The sequence below is a fragment of the Schistocerca gregaria genome, chromosome 11 (genome assembly GCF_023897955.1).
Source record: "Schistocerca gregaria isolate iqSchGreg1 chromosome 11, iqSchGreg1.2, whole genome shotgun sequence".
Lineage (NCBI taxonomy): Eukaryota > Metazoa > Arthropoda > Insecta > Orthoptera > Acrididae > Schistocerca > Schistocerca gregaria.
In genome coordinates this window covers 150,445,326-150,472,233 of record NC_064930.1, presented here as the reverse complement: position 1 = coordinate 150,472,233, position 26,908 = coordinate 150,445,326, and the positions used below count along the sequence as shown (strand labels likewise).

Below are 26,908 nucleotides of genomic sequence, written 5' to 3'. Positions count from 1 at the left end.
TTATCGACATCGATCTGGGTAGGTACTGGTCCCAGTGGTTTAGAGACGTCCAGAATATTTTAATTTCGAGTTTGAAGTCGGATAACAAATGATGAAAGAAATATTTTTGTGTGTGATATAATCACAAAATTAACAATTTCGGATTTTCAGTTTAGCGAGTAGCAACTATTCTTCTCATAATATTGTGACATAAATTTGAACTCGATAATTACTCTTCCGGGGAAAAAAAAAATGTTGCTAAAAGTCACATAGACAGCCAGACAACAAAGGAATCATATAAGAGTTCTATTTTTACAGAATCCTAACAAATTACACTTCACGGAGAAAAAATAATGTCTTCGCAGTCTGTCCATGACGTCGCAGTTTCGTCACGCACGGCAATCGACTTTCAAGAGCAATGGAAGGGAATGGACAGTGTCTCGAAAGGAAATCATGCCAAACACTGAAAGTAAAATGAGGGTAATGAAATGCAGTCTAATTAAATTGGGCATCACCGAGGGAGTTATATTACGAAGTGCGACACTAAACGTGTGAGATAAAGTTATAAGGAGGTTTTTTGGAAGGTATTTGTCCAAACTGTAGCTTTGTACTGAAGTGGAACGGGGACAGTAAATAATTCAGACCGAGACAACATAAGCTTTCGTAAGACGGTACCACAGAAGAATGCTGCGGATCGGACGGTTAGGTCGATTAACGGAAGTGCGGAACCACAGTCGCTCACACGGGACAGACCGAAGACGTTAACGGCACACCGTAAGAAATAAATGTATTTGAGTTTCTGGAGTAAGATACCGGGTAAGCAACATTAAACTCAAAATTGAGGAACTCCGAGCATTCGACACCCGACAGAGTACTAGCGAAGTTACCGAAAGGTGGTGCAATAGAGACGTCTACGATAACCAGGTCACGTACCCTGGCCGCCGCGGACAGACGCGTGCCACTACTCCAGGCCGATCTCCTCCTCTTCGGTGGGCAGCGTCGCCGCGGCGGCCTCCTCCAGCGGCTTCTGCAGGACGCAGCGCAGCCCGCGGAGGTGCCGCGTGTACTTGGCGATCGCCACGCGCGGCGCGCGGAACTTGGAGACGCGTAGCAGCTTGAGCACGCGCAGCTGCCGCAGGTCCCTGAAGCTCTCCGGCGGCAGCCACGTGGCGTCCGTGACCGTCAGCTCCTCCAGAGTGTCGCGGCAGTGCCGGAGGAAGAAGAGCCCGCGCAGGCACGCCGACTCGACGCGCAGCACGCGCAGCTGCGCCACCACGCACAGCAGCCGCAGCTCGGTGGGCGCCAGCCCAACACCGGACACCGTCACCTCCTCCAGCGCCGGGCAGCGCACCGTCAGTGGGCGGCGCAGCGCGTCCTCCAGCTCCGCCTCCAGCGACGTGCCGCCGCGCGACGCGCCCTCCGCCGCGCGCCCCCCGCCGGGCCCCGCTGCCGGCGGGGCGCCCCGGCCCCGGGTGGCACCACAGTTCGACGCCGTCCGCCACCTCGGCCGGGCCGCCGAGCGGGCACGCCCTGCCGGCGCAGTTGTAGTGGTGGCTGTAGGCGCAGAGCGCACAGAAGAGGGGCTCCGGTCCCCGGAAGCTGCAGATGGGGCCGTAGCAGTGCCTGCCGGCGCTGAAGTCGCGGTAGTAGTAGAACGGGCTGGCCGGGTGCGTGCCCGCGCCCTCGCACTGGTCGGCCACGCGCAGCGCCTCCAGTGTCTCGCCCCGCACCCACCTGCGGGAGCGCGGACGTGTCTCGACTCAAGTCGCATCGCCGCACAGGACTGTCATATCCTGCCGGAGCCACTGACGCGCCTCACAAAATTACTACTTACCAGTTACTCGAGTTCCGAAGTTCCCGAAGGGTCCATCACGGAACCTCTCGACACGTGCTTCGATTTTCACAAAGTGTACGAGCACACTAAATGACTTACAATAATGATAATTTTAATACTCCGTCGGATTTCTTACAGGATCACAGGCACAATAAATAGTACACAATAATTAATACTGCAATTCGTGTTATTAATAATATCATTCCCATAATAAGTCACTAGTATAGTGATTATTGTTTCACATAGTCATTCAAAAAGATAAAATTGATAAAACAGATGCTTCCCTAAAATGAGATGTTAATTGTGTGTATCTCCTGAGATAAAATGTCAATCATATCAATAGGGATTTCGTGTCCCAGTATGTGGATTTTTGTACACTGCGTGTTACGGCAGACCGGGTCGGAGGTCGGTGTGAGCTGTCGAAATTTTTATTCGTGTTTTTGTCTGGAACGAGCCCGGTAAATGTTTCTTTTGCAACAGAAGTTTATTTCAAGATAGAAAGACAATTAAATGGCCGACAGAGAAATAGATGCAAGCGATGACCGAATTATTTTGTCAATCCTAATTCTACTGACTAGAAATGAGAAATTTTAATTACAGTGAGCCACACTATTCTACGGGTGAGAGATTTGTGGTACTGAGCACAAATCCTCACCTAATAATTAACTGCAAATTTAGGATAAAAGCTAAATAAGTGCAAGCGTTCGAAATACCATTTTTTTCCGACATTTATTTAGATATGGAAAGGTCTGTGTCTCGAGTTGCATTCTTGAAATTCGTACGTGTTGACGGTGCTTGCAATATCTGCAGAAGAAAATGAGATGCGTTTACGTCTGGTTGTTTACTGCTGGGTGCAGTGTTTGCCGCCACTGTGAGGAAGTAATCACAGGACTTGGTGGACAATGATTTCTCAGTGCCGTTACTACCACAGCTATTTTATGGGAACTTAGTTTCTTTTGAATTGGAGGTTTTGTTCATTGTTTGTTCAATAATGTCACAAATTGTTTTTGTACTAGTGTTCAGGTTGTTTTTTCTTTTGTGAGCATACTACTTTAGTTTTGCTTTTTAGTGACAATAAGTGCAAAGCAACTATTCTGGAATGGCTAGAGGGCAAATGAAAAGCAGTAGAAGGAGAGAAGAAAAGACCACCCACATGAAAATTAAACAAACGAGAAGCGGCAGTACGAATACCGAGAGCTCAGATGGCAAGCCACTACTGAGCAAAGCAAACTAACCTGAAACGTGCAAGGAATACACAGAGTGTCTTTATAGGGGAAACAAAATTTAGGGACATATTACAGGTCGAGAAGATGAAGCAGGCAGAGATGAGACGGGCTACTATACTGCAAGGAGGATTCGACAGAGCACTGAAGGACTCAAGTGGGTAAAATGTCCTCGGAATAGGGCACATTCCCTTAGAATTATTGATGACTGTGAGATCGTACGGTAGTCGTCGAGTGTCGAGGGCACGGTACGGAAGCTGCGGTCGAGAAGGAAGTGAGACAGGGTTGTAGCCTACTGCCAACGTTATCGAACAGTTCACTGGTCAGGAAGAATTTGTATAGGGAATTAAAGTTCGGGAAGAAGAAATAAAAGTTTTGAGGTTTTACCGGTGACATTGGTAGAAAATCCGAAGAAATTCTGGTCGTATGTAAAGTACACAAGCGGCAAGACGCAGTCAATACCTTCACTGCGCAGTGCTGATGGCGCTGCTACCGACGACTGTGCCGCTAAAGCGGAGTTATTGAACGCAGTTTTCCGAAATTCCTTCACCAGGGAAGACAAATGGAATATTCCAGAATTTGAAACACAAACATCTGCTAGCACGAGTTTCTTAGAAGTAGATACCTTAGGGGTTGCGAAGCAACTCAAATCGCTTGATACGGGCAACAACTCAAATCGCTTGATACAGGCAAGTCTTCAGGTCCAGATTGTATACCGATTAGGTTCCTTTCAGATTACGCTGATACAATAGCTCCCTACTAAGCACTCATATACAACCGCTCCCTCACCGATAGATCTGTACCTACAGATTGGAAAATTGCGCAGGTTGCACCAGTGTTTAAGAAGGGTAGTAGGAGTAATCCATAGAACTACAGACCTGTATCATTGACGTCAGTTTGCAGTAGGGTTTTGGAGCATATACTGTATTCAAACATTATGAATCACCTCGAAGGGAACGATCTATTGATACATATTCAGCGTGGCTTCAGAAAACATCGCTCTTGTGCAACGCAGCGAGCTCTTTATTCGCACGAAGTAATGGCCACTATCGACAGGGGATCTCAAGTTGATTCGGTATTTCTAGATTTCCGGAAAGCTTTCGACACCGTTCCTCACAAGCGACTTCTAATCGAGCTGCGGGCCTATGGGGTATCGTCTCAGTTGTGCGACTGGATTCGTGATTTCCTGTCAGGAAGGTTGCAGTTTGTAGTAACAGACGGCAAATCATCGAGTAAAACTGAAGTGATATCGGGTGTTCCCCAGGGAAGCGTCCTGGGACCTCTGCTGTTCCTGATCTATATAAATGACCTGGGTGACAATCTGACCAGTTCTCTTAGACTGTTCGCAGATGATGCTGTAATTTACCGTCTAGTAAGGACATCCGAAGACCAGTATCAGTTGCAAAGCGATTTAGAAGAGATTACTGTACGGGGTGGGAGGTGGCAGTTGACGCTAAATAACGAAAAGTGTGAGGTGATCCACACGAGTTGCAAAAGAAATCCGCTGGAATTCGATTACTTGATAAATAGTACAATTCTCGAGGCTGTGAATTCAACGAAGTACCTGGGTGTTAAAATTACGAGCAACTTCAGTTGGAAAGACCACATAGATAATATTGTGGGGAAGGCGAGCCAAAGGTTGCGTTTCACTGACAGGACACTTGGAAGATGCGACAAGTCCACTAAAGAGACAGCTTAAACTACAATCGTTCATCCTCTGCTGCGCGGTGTGGGATCCTTACCAGGTGGAGAGGACATCGAAAGGGTGCAAAAAAGGGCAGCTCGTTTTGTATTATCACGTAATAGGGGAGAGAGTGTGGCAGATATGATACGCGAATTGGGATGGAAGTCATTACAGCAAAAACGTTTTTCGTCACGGCAAGATCTATTTACGAAATTTCATTCACCAACTTTCTCTTCCGAATGCGAAAATATTTTGTTGAGCCCAACCTACATAGGTAGGAATGATCATCAAAATAAAATAAGAGAAATCAGAGCTCGAACAGAAAGGTTAAGGTGTTCATTTTTCCCGTGCGCTGTTAGGGAGTGCAATAGTAGAGAGATAGTATGATTGTGGTTCGATGAACTCTCTGCCAAGCACTTAAATGTGAATTGCAGAGTAATCATGTAGATGTAGATGTAGATTGCAATACTGACAGAACAAAGGGCTCAGAAGAACAGCTGAACAGAATGGACAGTGTTTCAAAAAGAGGTTATAAAGCAAATATCAACAAAAGGGGAATGGGGATAACAGAATGTAGTCGAATTAAACAAAGTGATGCCAAGGGAGTTAGATTACGAAACCAGACACCTAAGGTAGGAGATGAGTTCTTCTATTTGGACAACAAAATAACTGACGATGGCTAAAGTAGAGAGGATGTGAAATGGAGACTGGCAATGACAAGAAAAGTGTTTCTAAATAAGTGAAATTTATTAACACTTAACATTGATTTTAAGTGTTAGGAAGTCTCTTCTGAAGGTATTGCCTTGTAGTGTAAAGAACGAAGAGTCTTGCACACAGCAGAGTAGTGCGGAGAGCTGTATCAAACCAGTTGACAATTTTACAGATCTGGTGATAAAGGAATTTCAGACCTCCACTACTGCTCATTATCTGAATTACGTACAGATCGCTCTTCCTAACACACGATATTTCAGTCCCAGTAGTCAACCAACCTCACCCTTGCTCTTGTTCAACTTTGCCTTTATTTGTTTTAGGGGAAAACAAGACTCAAATTTTTAAAAGAATGAGTTTATGAAAGAGTTAAATTTTCAAACATAGGCTTATTTATACATTTCTCTGTTATTTTTCCCGCAATTTCTCTCTCGACTCTGCTATCAACTCACCGTTTACAATTTTGCGATACGGTACTTTTATTTTGTAATCTGACCTAGCATGTCAGTAAATTTTATTGTTAACATTTGACCACTGTCAGATAAACCGTGGGTATCGGTTTCATGTCTAACTGACTGCAGGTTGTCGGGTCTACAAGCAAATTGTCAGCAGCTGTCGCACTACGTCTTCTGACCCTCATCCGTCATTTTACTGTGAAAAATAATACGAAACTGGGCTTCAATAACTCCACACAGACTCAATCTGTACTAACTGACGTATGATGACTTTCCCGTTAAACCAGCGTAATCTTACTGAAGTCGTTTGTAGCTGCTCTCTAGAGCTGGAGATACTTCCTGCAGTGGTCTGCAGGCTGTGGGTACCACGAGCCCGTGCGTCCTCCAACCCGCTCCCGTGCCACAGCACTCGGTACGTCGTCCGACATGACATTTGACGACCCGAAGGGCCCGGCACTAAATTACACTTTTCGTGTACGTAGCTAATCTCATTTCTTTTTACGGGTTCTACAGTAGTTTGATATTGTCTCGTAACTGTCAACATAAATCTGTTCAGTTATAGTGATTTCGATACGATGTTCCGGTGCACACAACTTGCATTGTGAAATTCCATCTGCCATTTAATTTCTGGTACGGCCACGAGAAGTTAATCCTTTTTACTACTGAAGCTAGCGTATGACGACAAACACCCGTCTCATGTGTTGCCATATTTATTTTTCTGCTGCGTCTTTCGGATCAGCAGGGTGTATACGAGGACAAGGGAAAAAAATTCCCGGACTTCCCGGTTGAAAATACACTTTCTCCCGGGTGAAATAAAACTTTTTTCTGTATTAAATGACAGTATACTTTTCCTCGGCACTGTAAAACTTGTGAATCCTTAGACTGTTTATTTTTTTCTACACAGACGTACAATCTGCCGGCACTTTAGAAAACGGGGGGGGAGGGGGGGGGGGTGGAACACGTTTTGGAAAGATCTTTGATGTGCAGCAACATGTATGCTGCATTTCTTCATTTTACAGAGGTATAAATTCGAATTCCACCAAACACTGCATGTTACTTTTTTCTGAAGTAATGAAATCGAGATTGCGACGCGCTTTTGTAAGCCAGTCATGGCTCATGTCACGTGATCTCACCAGCTGATGACAGCACGGGACACGTAGTGTAGTCAGCCAATAGCAAGACCACTCAAAGTAGCGCGAACACACAAAAAGAAAATTTAATGGTTTAAATTAATATACATAGTTTCGCTAGAAGAAAAACAAAGCTTCCTCAAATAATATTGGTCTCTAAGATTAATAAGCTGCAAGAGAACCTTAGCTTCCACATATAACGCTGATCATGTTGCGCGTTACACTTTAAGATACATCACACAAATGCGCCAGTAAAATTTTTAAGAACGACGTAAATGTCTGATCTTCTGTGCTCAAATTCTTCTAGATGGTCGTCCTCAAAGAGTTGTTTTTTAACCCTTTGTTTCCTGACATAAGAAAAAATTTACTTTTTAACATTTTCTTTGCAGAATTTATGCTATTGTGGCCTCAAATGACGGTAGGATTTTTTGTAAAATTTTATTTTATTTTTCAGAACTTTTTTCTCTCCTGGTACTAAGAAGTACCATCAGACTCCACGGACAGAATCACAACATGCACAGAAAAATGCTCCAATTTTTGTAACTTGTACTTTATTCCACATAAATATTAAATATTTTTACATTAGAAAATTAAATAACAGAAATATGATATTTCTGAGTTTTTTTTAAATTTCGCATGAATTTATTCTAGAGCAACTTCACAATACATAGTAACTTAGCTATGCATTTTTGACAGTATATACATATCACATATTTAGTGATACCTCACGAAATTGTAGGAAACAGTTCTTTTTCTCATTGCAGCACAAACACACTTTTCGCATCGTCCTCTTTTACAACTGAACACTACAAAATGGTTTCCTCGGTTGCCAAGAAGTACATCCTTCGGAACAGAAAAGTTATCCTTCCTTCTCTTTGGGGAAGTTATTTCATCTTTACCAGAGTTTCTCTTTTTGAAATTTGGCACTTGCTGTGCATTCATTAGCCCTAGTGCCACAGCACGCCTGAATTCCAGCAGTGGCAGTGCCCCGTGTAGATCACTGAAAATGATGCAAGCGTTGACAAATGCAATTCCTATTGCTCCCCAGAAGAGACGGTGCCACCATTTCTTTGATCGCCTGTCAAGACCATAAGCTGAACGTAATCTGCCTGCATGATCCACACCACCCATGTTTTTATTGTGATCACACACAACAACTGGACACGGTATGGTCATACTAGGCCCATATTTCTGTTTTCTTGTCACTACGCTCTGTTCAGTGCCATGGAAGTCACGCAAAATACACCACTTTATTTTCCCTCCAGTGAAATACTGTTAGGTCTGAAGATGACTGACTCTGATTTGATTCCCACGCTTTAACATTTTTCTTTAGATAAATTCCCTGACAAACCTTTCCTGTTTGTTCTAACTGTTCCACAGGCAAATGTATTTATGGATTTCTGTGTGAGAAAAAGTTGACAGAACAACTAGTGAGAGGTAACGCATTGTTGCTACAATAAAGTGTTCGCACAACCTGACGGTACTAATAAGTCCGCCTTATATTTTCCACTTTATCTCATTCACTTGTAATGTAATGCTTCAAACTATTATAAAAAAAATAAAGGAGGTAAGTACGTACAATGAAAAACTCAACGGAAGTTTCAATAAATTGTGCACAAATTCAGGCAACACCATGGAAACAAGAACATACAATTTTCTGTTTTCACAGCAGCGCGCGAAAAACAATTTCAAGCTCTGACCGCCAGAGAGGTCTATGTATTCCACAATAACATCTATGAAACAATAGAGCAGAGTTACTGTTACGTACCGACAGACTCTCAGATCACGAAACTGCACCACGAGAAAATGATGAGAGTCAAAACTTACTGGTACTTTTAAGTACCGTCAAGCAACAAAGGGTTAAACGAGAGTCAAACCCTATGTGATTTAAGAAATTCATCGTGCACCTCGCACATACACTCCTGGAAATTGAAATAAGAACACCTTGAATTCATTGTCCCAGCAAGGGGAAACTTTATTGACACATTCCTGGGGTCAGATACATCACATGATCACACTGACAGAACCACAGGCACATAGACACAGGCAACAGAGCATGCACAATGTCGGCACTAGTACAGTGTATATCCACCTTTCGCGGCAATGCAGGCTGCTATTCTCCCATGGAGACGATCGTAGAGATGCTGGATGTAGTCCTGTGGAACGGCTTGCCATGCCATTTCCACCTGGCGTCTCAGTTCGACCAGCGTTCGTGCAGGACGTGCAGACCGTGTGAGATGACGCTTCATCCAGTCCCAAACATGCTCAATGGGGGACAGATCCGGAGATCTTGGTGGCCAGGGTAGTTGACTTACACCTTCTAGAGTACGTTGGGTGACACGGGATACATGCGGACGTGCATTGTCCTGTTGGAACAGCAAGTTGCCCTGCCGGTCTAGGAATGGTAGAACGATGGGTTCGATGGCGGTTTGGATGTACCGTGCACTATTCAGTGTCCCCTCGATGATCACCAGAGGTGTACGGCCAGTGTAGGAGATCGCTCCCCACACCATGATGCCGGGTGTTGGCCCCGTGTGCCTCGGTCGTATGCAGTCCTGATTGTGGCGCTCACCTGCACGGCGCCAAACACGCATACGACCATCATTGGCACCAAGGCAGAAGCGACTCTCATCGCTGAAGACGACACGTCTCCATTCGTCCCTCCATTCACGCCTGTCGCGACACCACTGGAGGCGGGCTGCACGATGTTGGGGCGTGAGCGGAAGACGGCCTAACGGTGTGCGGGACCGTAGCCCAGCTTCACGGAGACGGTTGCGAATGGTCCTCGCCGATACCCCAGGAGCACCAGTGTCCCTAATTTGCTGGGAAGTGGCGGTGCGGTCCCCTACGGCACTGCGTAGGATCCTACGGTCTTGGCGTGCATCCGTGCGTCGCTGCGATCCGGTCCCAGGTTGACGGGCACGTGCACCTTCCGCCGACCACTGGCGACAACATCGATGTACTGTGGAGACCTCACGCCCCACGTGTTGACCAATTCGGCGGTACGTCCACCCGGCCTCCCGCATGCCCACTATACGCCCTCGCTCAGAGTCCGTCAACTGCACATACGGTTCACATCCACGCTGTCGCGGCATGCTACCAGTGTTAAAGACTGCGATGGAGCTCCGTATGCCACGGCAAACTGGCTGACACTGACGGCGGCGGTGCACAAATACTGCGCAGCTAGCGCCATTCGACGGCCAACACCGCGGTTCCTGGTGTGTCCGCTGTGCCGTGCGTGTGATCATTGCTTGTACAGCCCTCTCGCAGTGTCCGGAGCAAGTATGGTGGGTCTGACACACCGGTGTCAATGTGTTCTTTTTTCCATTTCCAGGAGTGTAGTTCATCTTGCGTAAAAGGAAATTTACTTCGAAAGTAACACTTTTCAAACCACCGTTCGCAATATTTTCCCGTGACCTGTTAGAAATTGTTTCGTTTCAGCAGTTGCCAGAGAGCGCCAGATAACAGGCGTCACTGCACCTGCGCAGCTACGATGACGCAGGAAGCCCACACGTTTGTACGTGTAGAACATTAAAGATCTTGCATTATGTCATAAAAGAAACAAAACATCAAAAGATACTTCAGTAGCATTGTAATTTTGTGAACCAAACTAAAATGCATAATTCGGCTTAAAGTGCACAATCGTATGTAAATTTTCTTGAGTACCAGTACTGTATTATCTCATGCTTGGTTCTTTATTATGGCATAATGCCATACGAGCCAGAAGATGGAAAACGTGCACTTGAAATACAGCGAACAGTTGAAAGTAGCGAACAGTGTGAAATTAAACACTTCTTTTCAAATAAATTAACTGCCTCTTGCAAAATATTAATAAAAACCAAATCTCTTTAGCAAACCAACAAAAATAACTTCATTGTTCTGCAAGGTGATTAATGCTTGACTGTCAGAAAGGTGGAAATAAAACCTGAAACTAACAACATATTTTAGCCTTCCGTAATTATGTGAACGTATTTTAATTCATCTGGTAGCTCCCGGCCACAAAAATTCGTTTTGTTTTCATTTAATGTGAGAGCAATAATCGAAGAGCAAACAGCAAAATCACTAAATGTAAACACAGGTCACGTAGAGACTACCCACCTCCCCACTACAACTCAAGACTGCTCTGTGCATCAGCCCTGGATCTACGATATTTCCGAACTGGAGCAATTTAGACAGTGGGGCCCAGCCACACATCTGTAGTCAGAAGCGGGAGAAGCTACTACTCATAGGTGACTGAACTTCGCATGCGCAAGAGCCCGCCCGCAACTGCTCCAATGAATCAAATGTAAAAATGTCATGTCACGCTCATCAGAGGCAATTTGTTGTTAGTAAGCACTGCATATTCTTCCTAAAGCCTTTGACAAACTTTTGTTGGGCACTGTTTTGTTGTTGTATATGGTTCATTTCTTTTGCAACTTAAGTTTTAGTTTCAATTTTTTCCCCTCTCATTCATGTTTCTTTTTGCTGCAACATTATTCTCCAGACACGGGATACAATAATATACTTCGTTAGAGTATTGGTTTTTACCAGTCAAAATCACAAAAATTTAACTGGTAAATAAAAGAAGGAAAAGTTCCCGGAATTCTAAAAAATTCCCGGGTTTTTCCCGGTTTTCTCCCGGACAAAAATATTTCCGGGTTTTTCCCCGATCTCCCGGCTCGTATACACCCTGATCAGTACACTCTAAAAAATGGCCCGATGAAGACACTGGAAATCACTGGGCCAGGTCAGATACGGCTCAGGACAGAGGGAGGTGTGGCGTGTTGCCACAACCGTGCAAGAATGTTGTACTCCCCCCCACACTGAGCTATTTTGCAGTCTGTGCAGTAAAGTGGCCCACAGAATACTCCACCTCTCAAAGAGCGCCACGCCGTTTATACTGGTGCACCAAAAATTCTCAGCAGTGTGGCTCGAATTTTCCTCATTGTACGTCTGAGGTAATGGTCCAAACTGTTACCTGCAGCTCCTGTAACGACAGGATTTACTTTTCCAAGCTCCTTCCCCAAAGACACTTATCTGCAGTCAGCACTGCTGAGCTCAGTTTAAAAAAGTTAGTTACCTGGAAGCCACTGTCCAAAGAATTCTGAAGCCACTTGCTGCCATTTTTACTCGACGACGAGACCTTTCCGCTTTCCTCGGAACTTTTCTTCCTCCACTTAGCCTCGCACGTTGCTCCCTGCGCTGCCGGACCGATTTTTGTTCTCCCAGGTACTGTGAGGGCTGAAACTGGGCACTGAAGTATACTGTGTAATCTCTGCAAGAAATTACTGGCAACAAGCTACAATGTAATGTAATGTAATGGAATAAATAAATGTTCCGGAATGTCTGAGCACTTTTGCCCCGTTTCCAGAGCACCGATGCAACTGGAAACAGCTGGGCAGCAGCTATCAGACTCGCAACGTCTCTCGTATTTTTCACCGATTCGGAAGGGTTCGCCACGGTCCACTCTGCCGGTCGAGGCTCGACAGCACTACTGCAGACTCCTGCTGCTCCAGTGCCGAGTCGACTCGAGACTTTCGAGATACTCTGCTCTTGCTGCAGTACCGCGCAGCGAGAGTGACGACCTCTGCGTGTCCGGAAGTGGGCGACACCGGTTAATACGGGTCGTATGGCGACATTCCTCACCCCGACTGCCGTTTCTCAGGATTCTGCAGCAGTAGCGTATTTGTCTATTACGGCAGTCGAGTAATTCGGTTAAAAAAACTTGTACAAAAAGTTTCTAGACGATTTCTCAGTTTGATTTTTTAAAATTGTTTCGTAACGAGAATTATCTAGCAATTACTCCGTCCTGTAACTTGACGGCACAGGAAACCCCACGTATTTTCTGGGGACCCAGAAGAACCGTTGACACGGTCGTCGGCCACACTAGCGCGAGCGACGCCGCCTCCGGTCCCGAGTCGTGCGCGTGCCCGTCCTGCACTCGTGAGCTCGGTCTTTGCCCGGCAGGCATTCGAAATGGAGCTCCCGCCAAATGTTGCTGCCGAGTGCAAAGTTCGTGCAGTTATTTGATTTTCAAACGCAAAAAGCTTTAAACTCGTCGAGATTCGTGAAAAATTGACGAAAGTGTACAGACCGTCTCTGCTCTGGAAACCACCGTACAGTGTACGGCGCACGGTGCGGGACTCGGGTACCTCCACCCACTATTAGTAGCTTCCTCGAAAACAGAGCGAGGGAAAAACAGCATTCTGTAAGCCTCCGTATCAGCCCTAACTTCCCGCATCGTCTTCGTGGTCCTCGAACGGAGGAATCGTTCTGCGGCCGACCTCGAAACCACTCTTCCGAAGTTGTGCAGTAGTGCCTTGGGGAAAGAGCGTCGTCTTCTCTCCGGAAATTCCCATTCGAGTTCACGGAGTAGCTCTGCGACGCTCGAACTTACCGGACACAAATCTAGCAGTCCACTTCCGAACTGCTCCAACGTCTTCCTTAATCCGACCGGGTGTCGATCCCAGACACCCGAATGACGAGGAGGAGATTAGTGTTTAACGTCTCGTCAGGGACCGAACACGAGCTCAGACTGGGCGAGGGCAGCAGACGAGTAAATCCGCGTCGCCTTTTCACAGGAACCGTACCAGCTTTTCCTTTAAGGGATTCGGGAAAATCGTGGAAAACCTAAAATTGGACAGCCGGACACAGGTTCGAACAGTCGGCTCCCCGAATGCGAGTTCCGTCCGCTACCTAGGTGCGTTTGTTTCTTTGCGACACGAAGGGGGCACCACCGGCTGACTTTCTGCCTATGAGGACACCAATAAACACTGACTGCTACCGAAGAAACTCAGAGGGGCAACTGAGAACGAGACAAGTGGAATGGCAAACGAAAGTGCAAGTGTTCTCCACGAGTCGCCACCGAGCTGAGGCTTCGGGCTGAATGTCGTAGAGTCCAGACTCGGCACACGGTGACTAGCTTCTGTTCCCAAGTTGAAAGAATATCCGCCTAAACGGAGGTTTTGGTGTGATGGCGAGGTGGAAGGTAAGGATCGCCTTTCTAGGTTTTAAGCTTAAATACTTTGGTAACGTGAGAAGATAAAAATTAGTCACAAAAGACCATTGACACAATTTGAAACAGCAATTTCTTTCATCCCAAGTCCCAATTAGTGAAGATTTTGATAGATGCAAATGAATGCAAGTTAGATTGGTTCACAGCCATTACACAACTGAGACAAATCAAAATAGCTCATCAACTAATTTTTTTTGGAATACCAAAGTCGTACAAAACTAGTAACTGCAAAAATTCAATGGCAGTTTCATAAAACTAAATACCAAGTACCCGCAAATGGCAGTAGCCACATGTGTGAGAGTTTTGCATGTATACATCTGTGTGTGTGTGTGTGTGTGTGTGTGTGTGTGTGTGTGTGTGTGTGTGTGTGAGAGAGAGAGAGAGAGAGAGAGAGAGAGAGAGAGAGAGAGAGAGCGCACATTGAGGAGGAGGGGGGGGGGGGGGGGTAGGTCTTTTGTCAGATCATTTAGTCTACTTTTAAATGTGGCTACCTCTTGCTCAATGCCTCTGCTATGTAATGGATGGCAATCTATCTTATTTCACTGTTGTTAAAATCTAGCTTTGTTGCACAATGATGTTTAGCTGTAATTTTTTTTCTCACAGTAATGTCTATTATCTTCTAGGTAGACACATGGTAATAGTACTACAGCAGTAAATGGACTACTGTTACACTTCTGTAACTACAAAATTGTAAACAGCAGTGTCTAAACTATTAACTTAACCAATATGAGCAGAAAGTACAATAACGAAACGTTACTTAAGTGCAACAGTCACCTGTGCCGGGGCCACTCGAGAGGAGGGAGCCGACACTGGCGAACAGAAGTGTCCCGTCGCCCCACCGGGTGTACCCGCTCACATTACTGTGTCTTCTTAAGCTGCACCCCACCCGTCTTCTCCGTATCGTGACACCTCAGGTAAGTCACACGAGGAGGCTCGGAGGACGCTTTCTGTACTAATGTCGTTCTGCGAGAGACACGGAACGTACCGAAGTGGAAAATAATTAGGTTTCACAATGGCCGGACAAAGGGAAAGTAGACTCGGATCACAAATAGGAAGATAAATAAATAGAATAGTTTTCTTTTAAAAAAAAGGCAACGCGTAAAATCAGACGGCCGCGCCACCCCCACTCCCTCCCCCTGCGGCACTTACTTGAGGCAGTGCTGGAAGGTGGCGCCGCACACCACGAGGCGCCGCGTGTCGAACTCTACCGTGTAGGGGCCGGGCACGCGGCGCGGCGGCGGCCGCACGAAGGGCGGCGTGGGGGGCGTCGCAGCAGAGGCTGACAGCCGCCTCGGGCCACGCGATGTGCACGCCGAACTCGTTGTCGCGCAGCACGTGGACGCAGTGCAGCTGCGGCATGCTGCTCGCGATGGACGCCACCTCGTCCCGGCTCGACTTCTTGCGCGTGAAGTACTCCTTGTGGCGCCAGACGGCCGTGTGGCGCGCCAGCAGGTCGCGCCAGCGCTCGCACACGGTGGCAGCGCGGGCCACGTCCGCCAGGGGCAGGTAGGAGAACACCTCCAGCAGGACCTCGGCCGGCAGGCTGTCCACCGTGGGTGGGGTGGCGGGGGCGGTGGAGGCGGTGGCGGCGGCAGCCTGCGCCATCGTGCGTCTGCGAACCGGGATGGGGCATGTCGACATCGGGGACGGAAAGTTGAAAACTTGTGTCACGGCACGAACATGGAGACGTGTGACGTACAGTGTGAGAGGGATATAAGGACGGTAGTGGCACGAGGAAAAGACGTGTTACTTACTAAAAAGGAGTTCTGTACTACCAAATGTTAGCCTCGCTCTAAGAAAGAAATTTCTGAGAATGTATGTCTCGAGCACAGAACTGTGTACAAATAAATCGCAAACTATGAGAAAAGTGCAGAATAAGAGATGTGGAGCATCTGAGATGAGGTGTTAAAGACGAATGACAGAAATTATTTTTAACGATAAGGAAAAATATCGTCTGTGTCCGCAGAACTGGTGAGGAAAGGAATAGGTGGAAAACACCGATCCGAACAACTGGTACGACGGAGGGACGTGTATTGAGGTATAGGGGGATAATGTCTGAGGGACTGTAGAGGCGAAAACTGGCAGAGAGAGACAGATGTCAGAATATATCTGACAAACAGTGGAGGGCACCGAGTGTCAGTGCTAAACGGAGGTGAGGAAGTGTGCACAGCTGAGCAGAAAGTGGCAAATCAGATGAAACGTGGCACGAAGAAATCACACTACTCCAGAAATGACAGACTGTGACAGTGTCTGCTCTTAAACACTTGTTGCAATGCTTACAGTGCAAACAAACTTAACGAGTGATGACCCCTAAGAATTATGAGGTCTGTTGCTGTAGTTTCAGCTGCAAAAATTGTAGTACGGACGAGGGAGCTTCAAAAATAATAAACCTTCTATACGAAGACAGTAACTTGTTCTCGAAAGAACAGTTACTGTCGATGACTGTGCAGCTATTGACCTTCGTCTGTACGAATGCGCACAGGTTGCCCGAACTCTTACGGGAACTGCCAAAGCGTGCGCGAGTTATGAATGCGTGGGCAAATGTCTATAAGGTACAATACGTAGGTAAAATTGTGGACAGTTGGGAATGTGAGTCCCACGGGAAGTGTGCAAAGGATAAGTCCCTGCAGTCGCGCTATTCATCTGTGTCCTCGGTGGTTCAGATGGACAGAGCATCTGCCATGTAAGCAGGAGATCCCGAATTCGAGTCCCGGTCGGGGCACACATTTTCAGCTGTCCACATCGAGGTATATCAACAACACCTGTCGGCAGCTGAGGTTTTCAGTTAGTCATCATTTAATAAACCTTCATTAGACATTCATTAAAATGACACTAATAGTCATGGCATAAAATAGTACTTAATAACAGACTCGATAAAAAGGTACAAGCCCTTAAGCACTGTTGTTGGTTGACCACTAATAAAAAAGTTTCAATGCACAAAAACAAGCAATTTCAAATGATGCACTGCTGTACAATACTGCAAGAAATTACCTTTTTTCCGGGAATTGAGGCAAAAGAAGAAAAAGTGAGAAAGCAGGATACACCACGTAAAAGTGAAGTATCTTCCGACAAGCAGAGAAATCTCAGTCAGTTGACTCGCAAAGTCTGCGACCGCTCTTTCCCTCTTTGCACCATACTCTTCACTTTGTGATGAATTTCACATTTGTTACTTTCGATGTATCTTTTCCCTCTTTTGTTGACATACCCCTAGGTTCTTTCCTTTCAGTATATCAGTTAAATCCCTAAAAGACTCGTTCACTAAACGTTGTGCTCTTTTTTTTTTTTTTTTTTTTTTTTTTTGAAAAAATAAGATTTAGCTTTTGCAATTCTTTTTCTCATTTCTGTGCCGCACCTATTCTCTTGTATCATCACGAAACCTACATATCATCATTTATTAACTATTTTATTTTAAGAAACTCTCTGTGAAGAAAAGGTACAAATGAGAAATCAGAGGCGACCACTGCCCTTACCGATTACTCAAGCTCGTCGTACGTCAGTTGCAGAAACAGGTAGTGTTCTCCATTAAAAGGGGGGGGGGGGGGGGGTGTCGTCGGTCCATTTCGTATGCCGACGTGGACGAGGTTCGGTGGGCGTCGGCCGACAAAATCGGTGCGTACAGCAGAAAGTGTGTCAGAAATGAGAGGTTCGACAGTAAACAGTGTCTCGCAGAAGAGGCTACAACTGTGTCCCTATCAGGAGCAGCTGCTTCGGCACGAAAATTTTGCAGGGGACGTGCTAGGCGAGACTGACGCAAACAGTGACTTTACAGAAAGAGAGTCGTTTCTCCGAGGAGGCAACGTTTCGTGTCTCCGTCGAACTGAATCGTCGTAACATTTGTACATGGGCTTCCCAGCATCCTCTCATTACAAGTGAAATGGGAAGAGACGGGCCCGTGGTCCACATTTGGTCCAGGCTGCTGCACAACTGCAACACCGGTCAATTTCATTTCATTGAGCCTGCCGTCTGAGGCAGTGTTTACTCGGCCACGTCACAAGAGTTTGCCGTACCACGGCTGGAACACCTGCAACCTGATGTCATATTCCGGCAGGACAAGACACCGACCCACTGGTCGCTGAATGCCTGTCAATTTCCAAATGGTAAGTTTCCAGATACGTGGATCAAACGAGACAGTCCGATACCGCAGTCGCCACAATTCCCCGTCGTCATACCACTGGATTTCTTCCTGTAGGGTTTTTAAAGCATCTGTTGTACCGAACCGACATTACATACCTACAGGACCTGAAGGCACGCGTCCACAGTGCATTTGAACGTGTCACCGTGGAGATCTAGAACTGTGCAGGGAGAGGGGTGGAATTCAGTGCCACTAAGGGTGCAGATACTGATCTATACGGATGAGAAAAGAAAACTTTACTATTTGTCTTATTACATGCTGAAAACCATTTGTTAATATCAAGTATAGTTTTAAAGCTATTATAGTCTTATAATGTTTTGTACAGAAAACCATGGAATCGAAGAATCATTATTAGGAGTTAAGTTGGTAATTTATTCCACATAAAACCAGAGTAACAAAAGCTTATGCAATTGATATTTTAATTACAAGCTCACAAAAAGTACTGCAAAAAGATATAATAATTTAACGTATTGTCAAAATCTGTTCAGTTCGTAAAAAAAAAAAACACATTTAGTGAGCATAGAGCAAGATTACTTGGACTGGTGGTAATATTATATACAAAAGACGATTTGTAATTAAGAAGAGAATCAATATTTTATAGTTTGCAGAGGCAGGTATTTTTATAGTTTGTGGAAATTTTTAGAAAACCCAGGGCCCATAAATTATGCTCATGTCACGAAGGCATCTACGTAGAGGACTAGCAGAGGTGAAACGAATATTCCAGTTCGCTAAAATCACAGGTAGGTTACTTTTGATACGGCAACAAAGCTGAAGCAAAGATAAATGGAAAATGAAAAGCTTGACTTTAAAAATTGAACTGACCGAGGCTCGTTATTATTCAAAACTTAAATGGTCTTCTGAGCTGCCTTATTTGTCAGGAAAAATTAGCCCAAAACAAGAAATAAAATTTGGGAGCTGTATTAAACAGGTTATCAGTAATGTGAGGAAGAAAGCAACTGAAGAACTTCAGCAGGGTCAAGAAAAGTCGAATTCTGTATTTAACTACTGAACGCAATCTTTTAAGAATGCCAATATTGCAAGTCTCGTGGTTAATCCGGCGATCACTGAGATAGGAAAGCTGTATACAGATGTCTAATACGTGCTTCCGAAGAGCTAGTTTGGGATTATAAGAATAATACAGATACTCTAACAACATTAAAGAGTTATCACTGTATGCTAAAGCAGTGCAAGAACAGTCAAAATGTCTTGAAATATGACCAACCGAGATGTTGCAGATCTTAAAAACGGACTTCAGGTTTATCAAAAGCTGTCAGTGGGTGTTGTGACATAAATGATCAGCATATTTCACTTTTTGCACAATTTATATCTTCTGCAGGTTCTGAAGCAGAATATCCAGGACGATTGCCCCTCACAAATCAAACACACGAAAAAGTTACAGCACATACACCGAATAGCAGTGCATCGAAAAATACGATATTCCAGACGCGAGGTACTTACACCGTTCGCCGAGAAGCGCTTTGTATGCAGAAAATTCTAGAAGAAATTTGTGAAGTCAGGGAATTGGCGATTGAGATTATGAACTCCATTTTAACTAAAGCTCTCAATCTTCGCCAGTTTAACAAATTCTTAGGTGAGACAGGGAGTGAGTACGTACATCTTCTGCCGCCCAACGAAGTGAGTCGGTTACCGAGAAATTAAAGCAATTCTCCTTGAGAAGGGTGTTCACAGTGTGGAACTAACAAATGCTCAGTGCATCCAGACATGTTAACTCACTGTAGGCATTACGTCTCCTCTGAACTGAGGGAGAAAGGAAAAGTATTTTTTCATTGTTAGAAAAATTTATTTGATTAAAAACAAATTCTCTCTTTTTGCACAAAATTTTGAAAGAGGAACTTTTATTCACTTTCTAACCTGTCGACATGTCCTCGAGAAAATAATTTCCACACTGATTTTGCTGTGTCAAAGCAATACCATTAAATATGAGGAAAGCATTTCTCAATAGTTTTCACGAATTCAGAAACAGCAAAGTGATGCGAGCCTCCTATTGCAACCCCAAAAGAATTCTTCAGTCGAAACTTCCGGGCTGAGAGGCCACAGTCGACGTATAAAATTTCCACCTGACGTTTTGTCTCCACCTGCGGGAGACACCTTCTGAGGCCCTCCGGCTACTGCCACTAAGGCTCCTGGTGCTCTCGTGTTTACAGAGGGCACCACCATTCGTCACGTGATGTCCACGGTACGCCCGTCTTCGGAAGGCGTCATCATTCTCGATTAAGAGCAATCAATTTTCATTCTGCTGGCGCCAATGTCAACATCCACAGGCGTTCTAGCACGAACATCCCATTATCGTGCACGCACATATAGAGAAGCAATAAAGATTCACAAACTCCATAATAATATTAATAGGAAACAGGAAGTTTTAAAGTTGGACAAAATATGGATGTCGACATTGCGCCAGCAGAATGAAAATCGATTACTTTTAATCGAGAATCACGACGCCTTCCAGAGACGGGCATACCGTCGGCATCACGTGACGAATGGTGGTGCCCTCTGTGCGCTCTGCAAACGCGAGAGTACCTGGAGCCTCAGTGGCAGTAGCCGGACAGCCTCAGAAGCTGTCTCCCGCAGGTGGAGGCGAAACGTCAGGTGGAAATTTTATACGTCGACTGTGGCCTCTCAGCCCGGGAGTTTCGACTGAAGACAACACCGGCCGTGAAAGCCAACACTGTATGATTACACACACACACACACACACACACACACACACACACACACAAAAGAAAAAAAAAAAGAGGTCTTTGTACTGATACAACACACTGGAAAAAAAAGCAAATGTAATATTAATTCACAGTACCTGTGGTTTCCTTTGAAAGACCTGGAGAAGGAAGATATGTGGATTTTTAATACCTCGAATAGTATTCCTGACTCATCTAATTAGCTAAAAAAACTAGATTTTGCTGCTCTTTCTGTATTTACATCTACATATTTGTGCATATAATCATTTTCAAACGTGTACCCTACGAAAAGTAAATTGAGAACTTGTACTGTCTGCAACAACCTGGAATCGTGCCTAAAATTAAAGACAACTTACAAACTTGACTTACCCGACTTTGAGGAGATGCGAGGTTTTGCTCTCATTACTGACTGCCAGTCTTTGTCCCAATTTAATTTTACAGACACTTTATAATTTAATATTTTCAACGAATTACACACGGTATGGAGATTCGTCGAACATTCTATAGTTTAAGTACAACTTTTTTAACTTTACTTAAAATTTATTAAGAGGGTTTACAGAGAGGACAAATGAAAGGAGATAGACAAAACAAGTATACGAGACGAGCGGGACGGAGAGTTGGAAGGGGTCGACCTCAGTGAACTTATCTCAGTCAGATTGAGGGCTTTTCTTTTATAGCAACGAACAACTTGGGAGTAACCTAATTAAGTTATGACAACATATCTACTTACATAGCTTAAGTTCAAATATTTTGGCTCACAGGAGAAATTTCAAGTGTCATATTGTCTATAGATAGCTCTGTCTAATAGAGTTTGGCGAGCACCGGTCTAAAAAATGTAGACGAGTATGTTTATCTCGGTCAGTTAACTGATATCGAAGGAGAATAGAAACCCGAAATTTTCTTCCAAATCGGGCTAGGCCAGAGGACTCGGACTAGAAGTCCGACAGTTTTTAAATCGTCAATGATGAGAGGGTCACAGGTGGGCATCTTCAAAAAATCCATTCCTGCTGTAACGGTACTTTGACTACCCCGCCTCCGCCAATACAAAGATATGATTTACGATCGCGCATGCAGAAGAGCGCTGCACCAGCAACCGATTTTTATAAATAATTTTGATGTTTTTTCTACTTTTGCGTGTTTCTTTTTAACAACCAACTGATCACTCTCTTGTCTTCATAGGCAATGGCCTTGCCGCAGTGGATACACCGGTTCCTGTCAGATCACCGAAGTTAAGCGCTGTCGGGCATGGCCGGCACTTGGATGGGTGACCATCCGGGCCGCCATGTGCTGTTGCCATTTTTTGAGGTGCACTCGGCCTCGTGATGCTAATTGAGGAGATACTCGACCGAATAGTAGCGGCTCCGGTCAAAGAAAACCGTCGTAACGACCGGGAGAGCGGTGTGCTGACCACACGCCCCTCCTATCCGAATCCTCAACTGAGGATGACACGGCAGTCGGACGGTCCCGATGGGCCACTTGTGGCCTGAAGACGGAGTACTTTTGTCTTCATACGTTTGAGATGGGTATTTTTCGGCACTGTCTTAAATATGCTTTTAAGTGGAAATTAAAACTATATTACGAAACAAAGTTATTTCAGTAGTAATTCGAAACGGTTATTGCCAAATTTATAAATTAATCCTGACAGTGACAGCTTACAGAAATTTTCATCAAACGGAGAACAAGAGGACCAGCAAACAATGAGAAAAAGGACATCCTACAAGAAAATTAAGAAGTATTCCAGACGCTGCCACCAAGACTATATTATAATAGATACTACGTTTCTGATAGAATTATAAGGTAAATTTCAACTTATTTCTGATGCTATTTGCGTACAGTCGCTTTTTGTAGTGTTGCTGACCCGGTCTGCCATGCACGGTCAAATTACAGCACTATCTCAATCAGTAATACGAAGTGCATCTTATCCGTAACTTATTCCATCAAAACTCAAAACCCAATCAGATTTTCTATTTTGTATTTTCACGGCAGAACCCCGAGGAAAGGAAACACTACATTGTACTAATCTGTGTAAATCTGATTTTAAATGAGTTTTGAAAAAGAAGATTCTGAACAGCTCAGAGAGCTACAGAAATGATGCACCTAGGTCTCACTAAGAAAGGCTGGAAAAGAAAAGAAGACACGACAGCAATTAGAGGCATTCAGAACGTGGCGGGAAGGAGAAATGCTTTAAAATGGAAACGGGCACCGAGAGGCAATCCACACAGTGGCTAGGAGAAAGAAAAGACGGGAGTCACAGGCTTCAACTGGAAGAAGCCAACGGAGGAGTGAAAATACAACTACTTTGGAATAGAAACTTACAGTCTCGGAAGTAACCCCGAGCCACCGGAAGCTTTGGAATGCCAGTAACACGCACTTCAAGTGCAGCAACGATAACTTATCTGCCGTCAGAAGTGACGTGGCAGAGCACGTGCACAATTTTCTGTCCGAGTACGTGACCGACACGGCACAACGCTACGTATCTCGGGCACAGGATCGGAACGGGAGGTCCCGTAACGTGGCCGGCTCCAGTGTCCCACCTCCTCTCCATTTTTTTGGTACCGAATGAGACGGCCGCAAATTTCGCCACCTCCTGTAGCGTACGACACTATCTGTCCATTACTTTTGCCGACCTTTAACTCGTGCGAGCACTGTCTGTTGCTGTCGCTGCCAACACCTCAAAACTTCTCCGGCTCAGGATTACTTCGATACGAGCACAAATCACTGTACGTACATACGTAAGGAGACAGCCTACGGCATCACATACACCGCGAGCGTACCGCTACGTCATTCGACGAGGCAATCTCGTGGAGTACTGCCGTCTTCGGCATTCGGACAGAGTAAACTGTTCTCCTCACACTTCACCAGTTTCCGGAACTTCAGAAGTCGACCGTGCCTTTCCCCACCGCATCTGACACTGTCAGCGGCTGAAGGCTGCCGGTCACACCTAAGTACGTGAAAAGGGAGCCACTCTCGGGCGGAGGAGAGGTCACACGCACCCATGTCGTGCACAAATTGTCAGACGCATTTGTTACTGAGTCAGTCACCGGTTTGCAAATATTACTTCAGTGCATTTGCTGACAGCGATTTACAAACAGGTTTACTCGCAGTAAGGTGTGCAGAGTTATTCTCGAAATTTGCGGTGAATAATCAGATCTCTAACCGTTCGAGAAAACACTCGAGAACTATATTTTATTATTTATTCTAAACTTCTCCGTAGCTGTCCGTCAGCAACTTCCGGCGGCAGAACGTACCGATATTCGATCGCAGACAGAAAGGCTCCTGCGCATCTCATTCCGGCAGTTGCGGCTCCACCTCGCATCTCACCACGCCACGTGTCACGCGACTCCGGCGGGTGCCCCACCCGACGTACGTCATTACCGCAAAATGCTGTGCGGTATCTTCTCTGCAGACCTACACGAGAGCTGTGGAATTCACACTCGAGCGGATGACAGAAGCTTCGATCTGCCACTCTACAATTCCATTCTCGAATGGCGTGCGGGACGAACGAACACTCGAATCTTTCTGTGCGACCTCCGACATACTTCATTACTACACTCGTTCCTCCGTACGTAGCGGACCGTCAAGAAAATATTTCCACGTCCAGAGGAGAAAGCCGGCGATCGAAATTTCTTGAAAAGATGTCGACACGACAAAAAAGTGTCCATTACGACAAAAGCCACCTCGACAAATGTACCATATTTCTGACACACTGTCTCTCGTTTCGTGACACTGCCCTCCTCCGAACCCGTTCGACATCCTCCGTCGATCCTACGCGGCACCGAGTCTGCACCGCACGGTGGTATTCGAGAGTGGGACGGACGAGTGTAGTGTGGGCAGTCGCTCTGGCAGGCCTGTCGTGTGTTCTGCCAATAATATACAGTCTTCGGTTCCCCACCCCACATTAACTACGTAACAGTTCCAATTCAAGTTGTTCATGATTGTAATCACTAGTTATTTAGTTAAAGTGACAGCATTTAGATTTGTACAATTTATTCCGTAACTGAAATTTAACGGATTCTTCTAGTAATCGTGTACACAACAGCCAACTTTTTATTAGTTAGAGCTACCTGCACTTTTCGCACCATACAGATTACCTGTGTAAACACCTCTCTCTCTCTCTCTCTCTCTCTCTCTCTCTCTATCTCTCTTCCCCCCTCTGTGTATGTGTTCTTGCAACAAGGCAGGTGAGAACTAGGTCAAATAAGTAGTATGAACCAGAGTGGGCCTTATGCATGTAAGATAAACTCACATTTTTAGAGGTGCAGAATAGCTCGGGTCTCACATCTGTGCGTCCTCCATATCCCCCGTTAGCGGCAGATGGCGCCTCGAAGTCGGCAGCAGGGCGGCGTCACCTCAGGCTCCAGCAGACACGGCAGGTGACACTCCTCGTCGCGGTGTTACGGCGCTCTGGAACGACACGAGATGGATGTGACACTGAAGACGCAGATACCGTCGGGAGGCACGTGAGGAATCTTTTTTAGGGATATAGTTTCGTTCGTGCCATTTTCTGCGAAATGCAGACAACTGTCACCTGGCTATGCCAACTCCAACTGCAGACGTCTCACGCCCTTCAGGATGAGAGAGAGAGAGAGAGAGAGAGAGAGAGAGAGAGAGAGAGAGAGAGAGAGTGAGAGTGAGTGAGTGAGTGAGTGAGTGAGTGTGTGTGTTTTGTACTCACTCAGTGCAGCAATGTGGGCCACCACTGCAGAGGTTTATATTTTTATTTAAGGTAGTAATCTCTTCTACTACATCAATAAAAAATGTCCGTGGAGATATTTGATTGTTGTATGGCTATGTGTAACACACCTGTGTTGGTGCGTAAGAAACTGTGTGCTGTAACTGAATTTCGAATTCGAAGAGCTTGTCATTCGAGGTGCACGCTCTCCTTCAACGTGAGAATGCCCGATCACGCACGAGCACTGCGACATTTGCAGGAGTCTGACGCCTCGGGTCCACTGTCGTCAGTCGTCATCCACACGGCCCGACTTGGCCCCATCTGATTTTCATGTGTTTACAAAACTTAAATAACCCCTCCCAAGACTTTGCTTCAGTAGTGATGAAGTGTTGGCAGCAGAAATAGGGTTAAGACTCTGCCAACAAAGTCAAACATTGTACTGTGACCATATCAACAGATTGGTCACTCATTGGGAGAAATGCATTTCTCGTCAGGGTGAATATGTTGAGATAAAAATATGCAAAAAAGAAGAATAAAGCTGTAGAATATTAATAAATTTTGTTTTCTTTAAAAAAACTCGAGTTTTCACATTAAAAAATTCGTAGGTATTATTTTTCAGCACGCCCTCGTATGACGGTGTGAGGAGTATGGTTGCTCGGTTTTTCTAGAAAACAGGTTACCTAAATTTACTCACCAGGATAACAGGCGAATTATGTTGTTTTCTGCCAATTGTTTGCCATTTAAGTTCCCCAATTATCCCTCTCTCATATGTGCTATAATGTTATGTTAAGACCCTGGCAACAAGTGCCTACCTTCGTTCAATATCTGTTTCGTACTTGATAACGATGCCAGCACATTCTAGAATAGGTCACAGCAGCGTCTCTAATGTAATACTGTTTACAGAAGGCGCTGTACCCTCCAACAACCAATCCAACAGATCTGTGCCTTGCATTCGCCTTCGCTAATAAGAGGACCAACTTTAAGCGATCTTCCCAGTTCTTAATCTTGTTCTTGTTCTTCTTCTTCTTCTTCTGTTATCCGTCAGGCGGTTCTCAGCATACTGCAGCTACAGTTGGTCCTCGTATCCTATTTCCGATCTTCCAATGTGTCGTCTACCTTTTGGAATACATCGCCAAGAATGTAACTGTAATCTTCTCCACTCGTAAAACGATGCGATATCAATGTTTGCCTATTTTCTTCAACTATATCACTGAAGATGCAAGAAAGATATACCGAAGGTTAAATAATGAACTGCGAAGAGAAACAGAGCAGGCTAAGAAAAAATGGCTAAAAGAGGAATGTGATGAAATTGAAAAACTGGACAGGAAGGGAAGATACGACCTGCTATACAACAGAGTAAAGACTATGAAATGTGAACAAAACGGAGCAGGAAGTGCTACT

General features: G+C 45.3%; 1 protein-coding gene and 1 pseudogene across 1 annotated transcript; one reads left to right on the top strand and one right to left on the bottom strand.

Annotated features, from left to right (window-relative positions):
• Nucleotides 1-21,238, bottom strand: LOC126295075 (uncharacterized). Its single transcript, XM_049987320.1, has 4 exons — nucleotides 21,205-21,238; nucleotides 20,955-20,975; nucleotides 15,157-15,619; nucleotides 1-1,713 (listed from the first exon to the last, which is right to left on the bottom strand). Exons 1-4 carry the CDS (start codon nucleotides 21,236-21,238, stop codon nucleotides 891-893), a joined length of 1,341 nt encoding a protein of 446 aa, XP_049843277.1. The 3' UTR covers nucleotides 1-890.
• A 775-nt stretch (nucleotides 21,239-22,013) lies between these two features.
• On the top strand, nucleotides 22,014-22,131 carry LOC126295537 (5S ribosomal RNA; annotated as a pseudogene).
• Nucleotides 22,132-26,908: the final 4,777 nt, after the last annotated feature.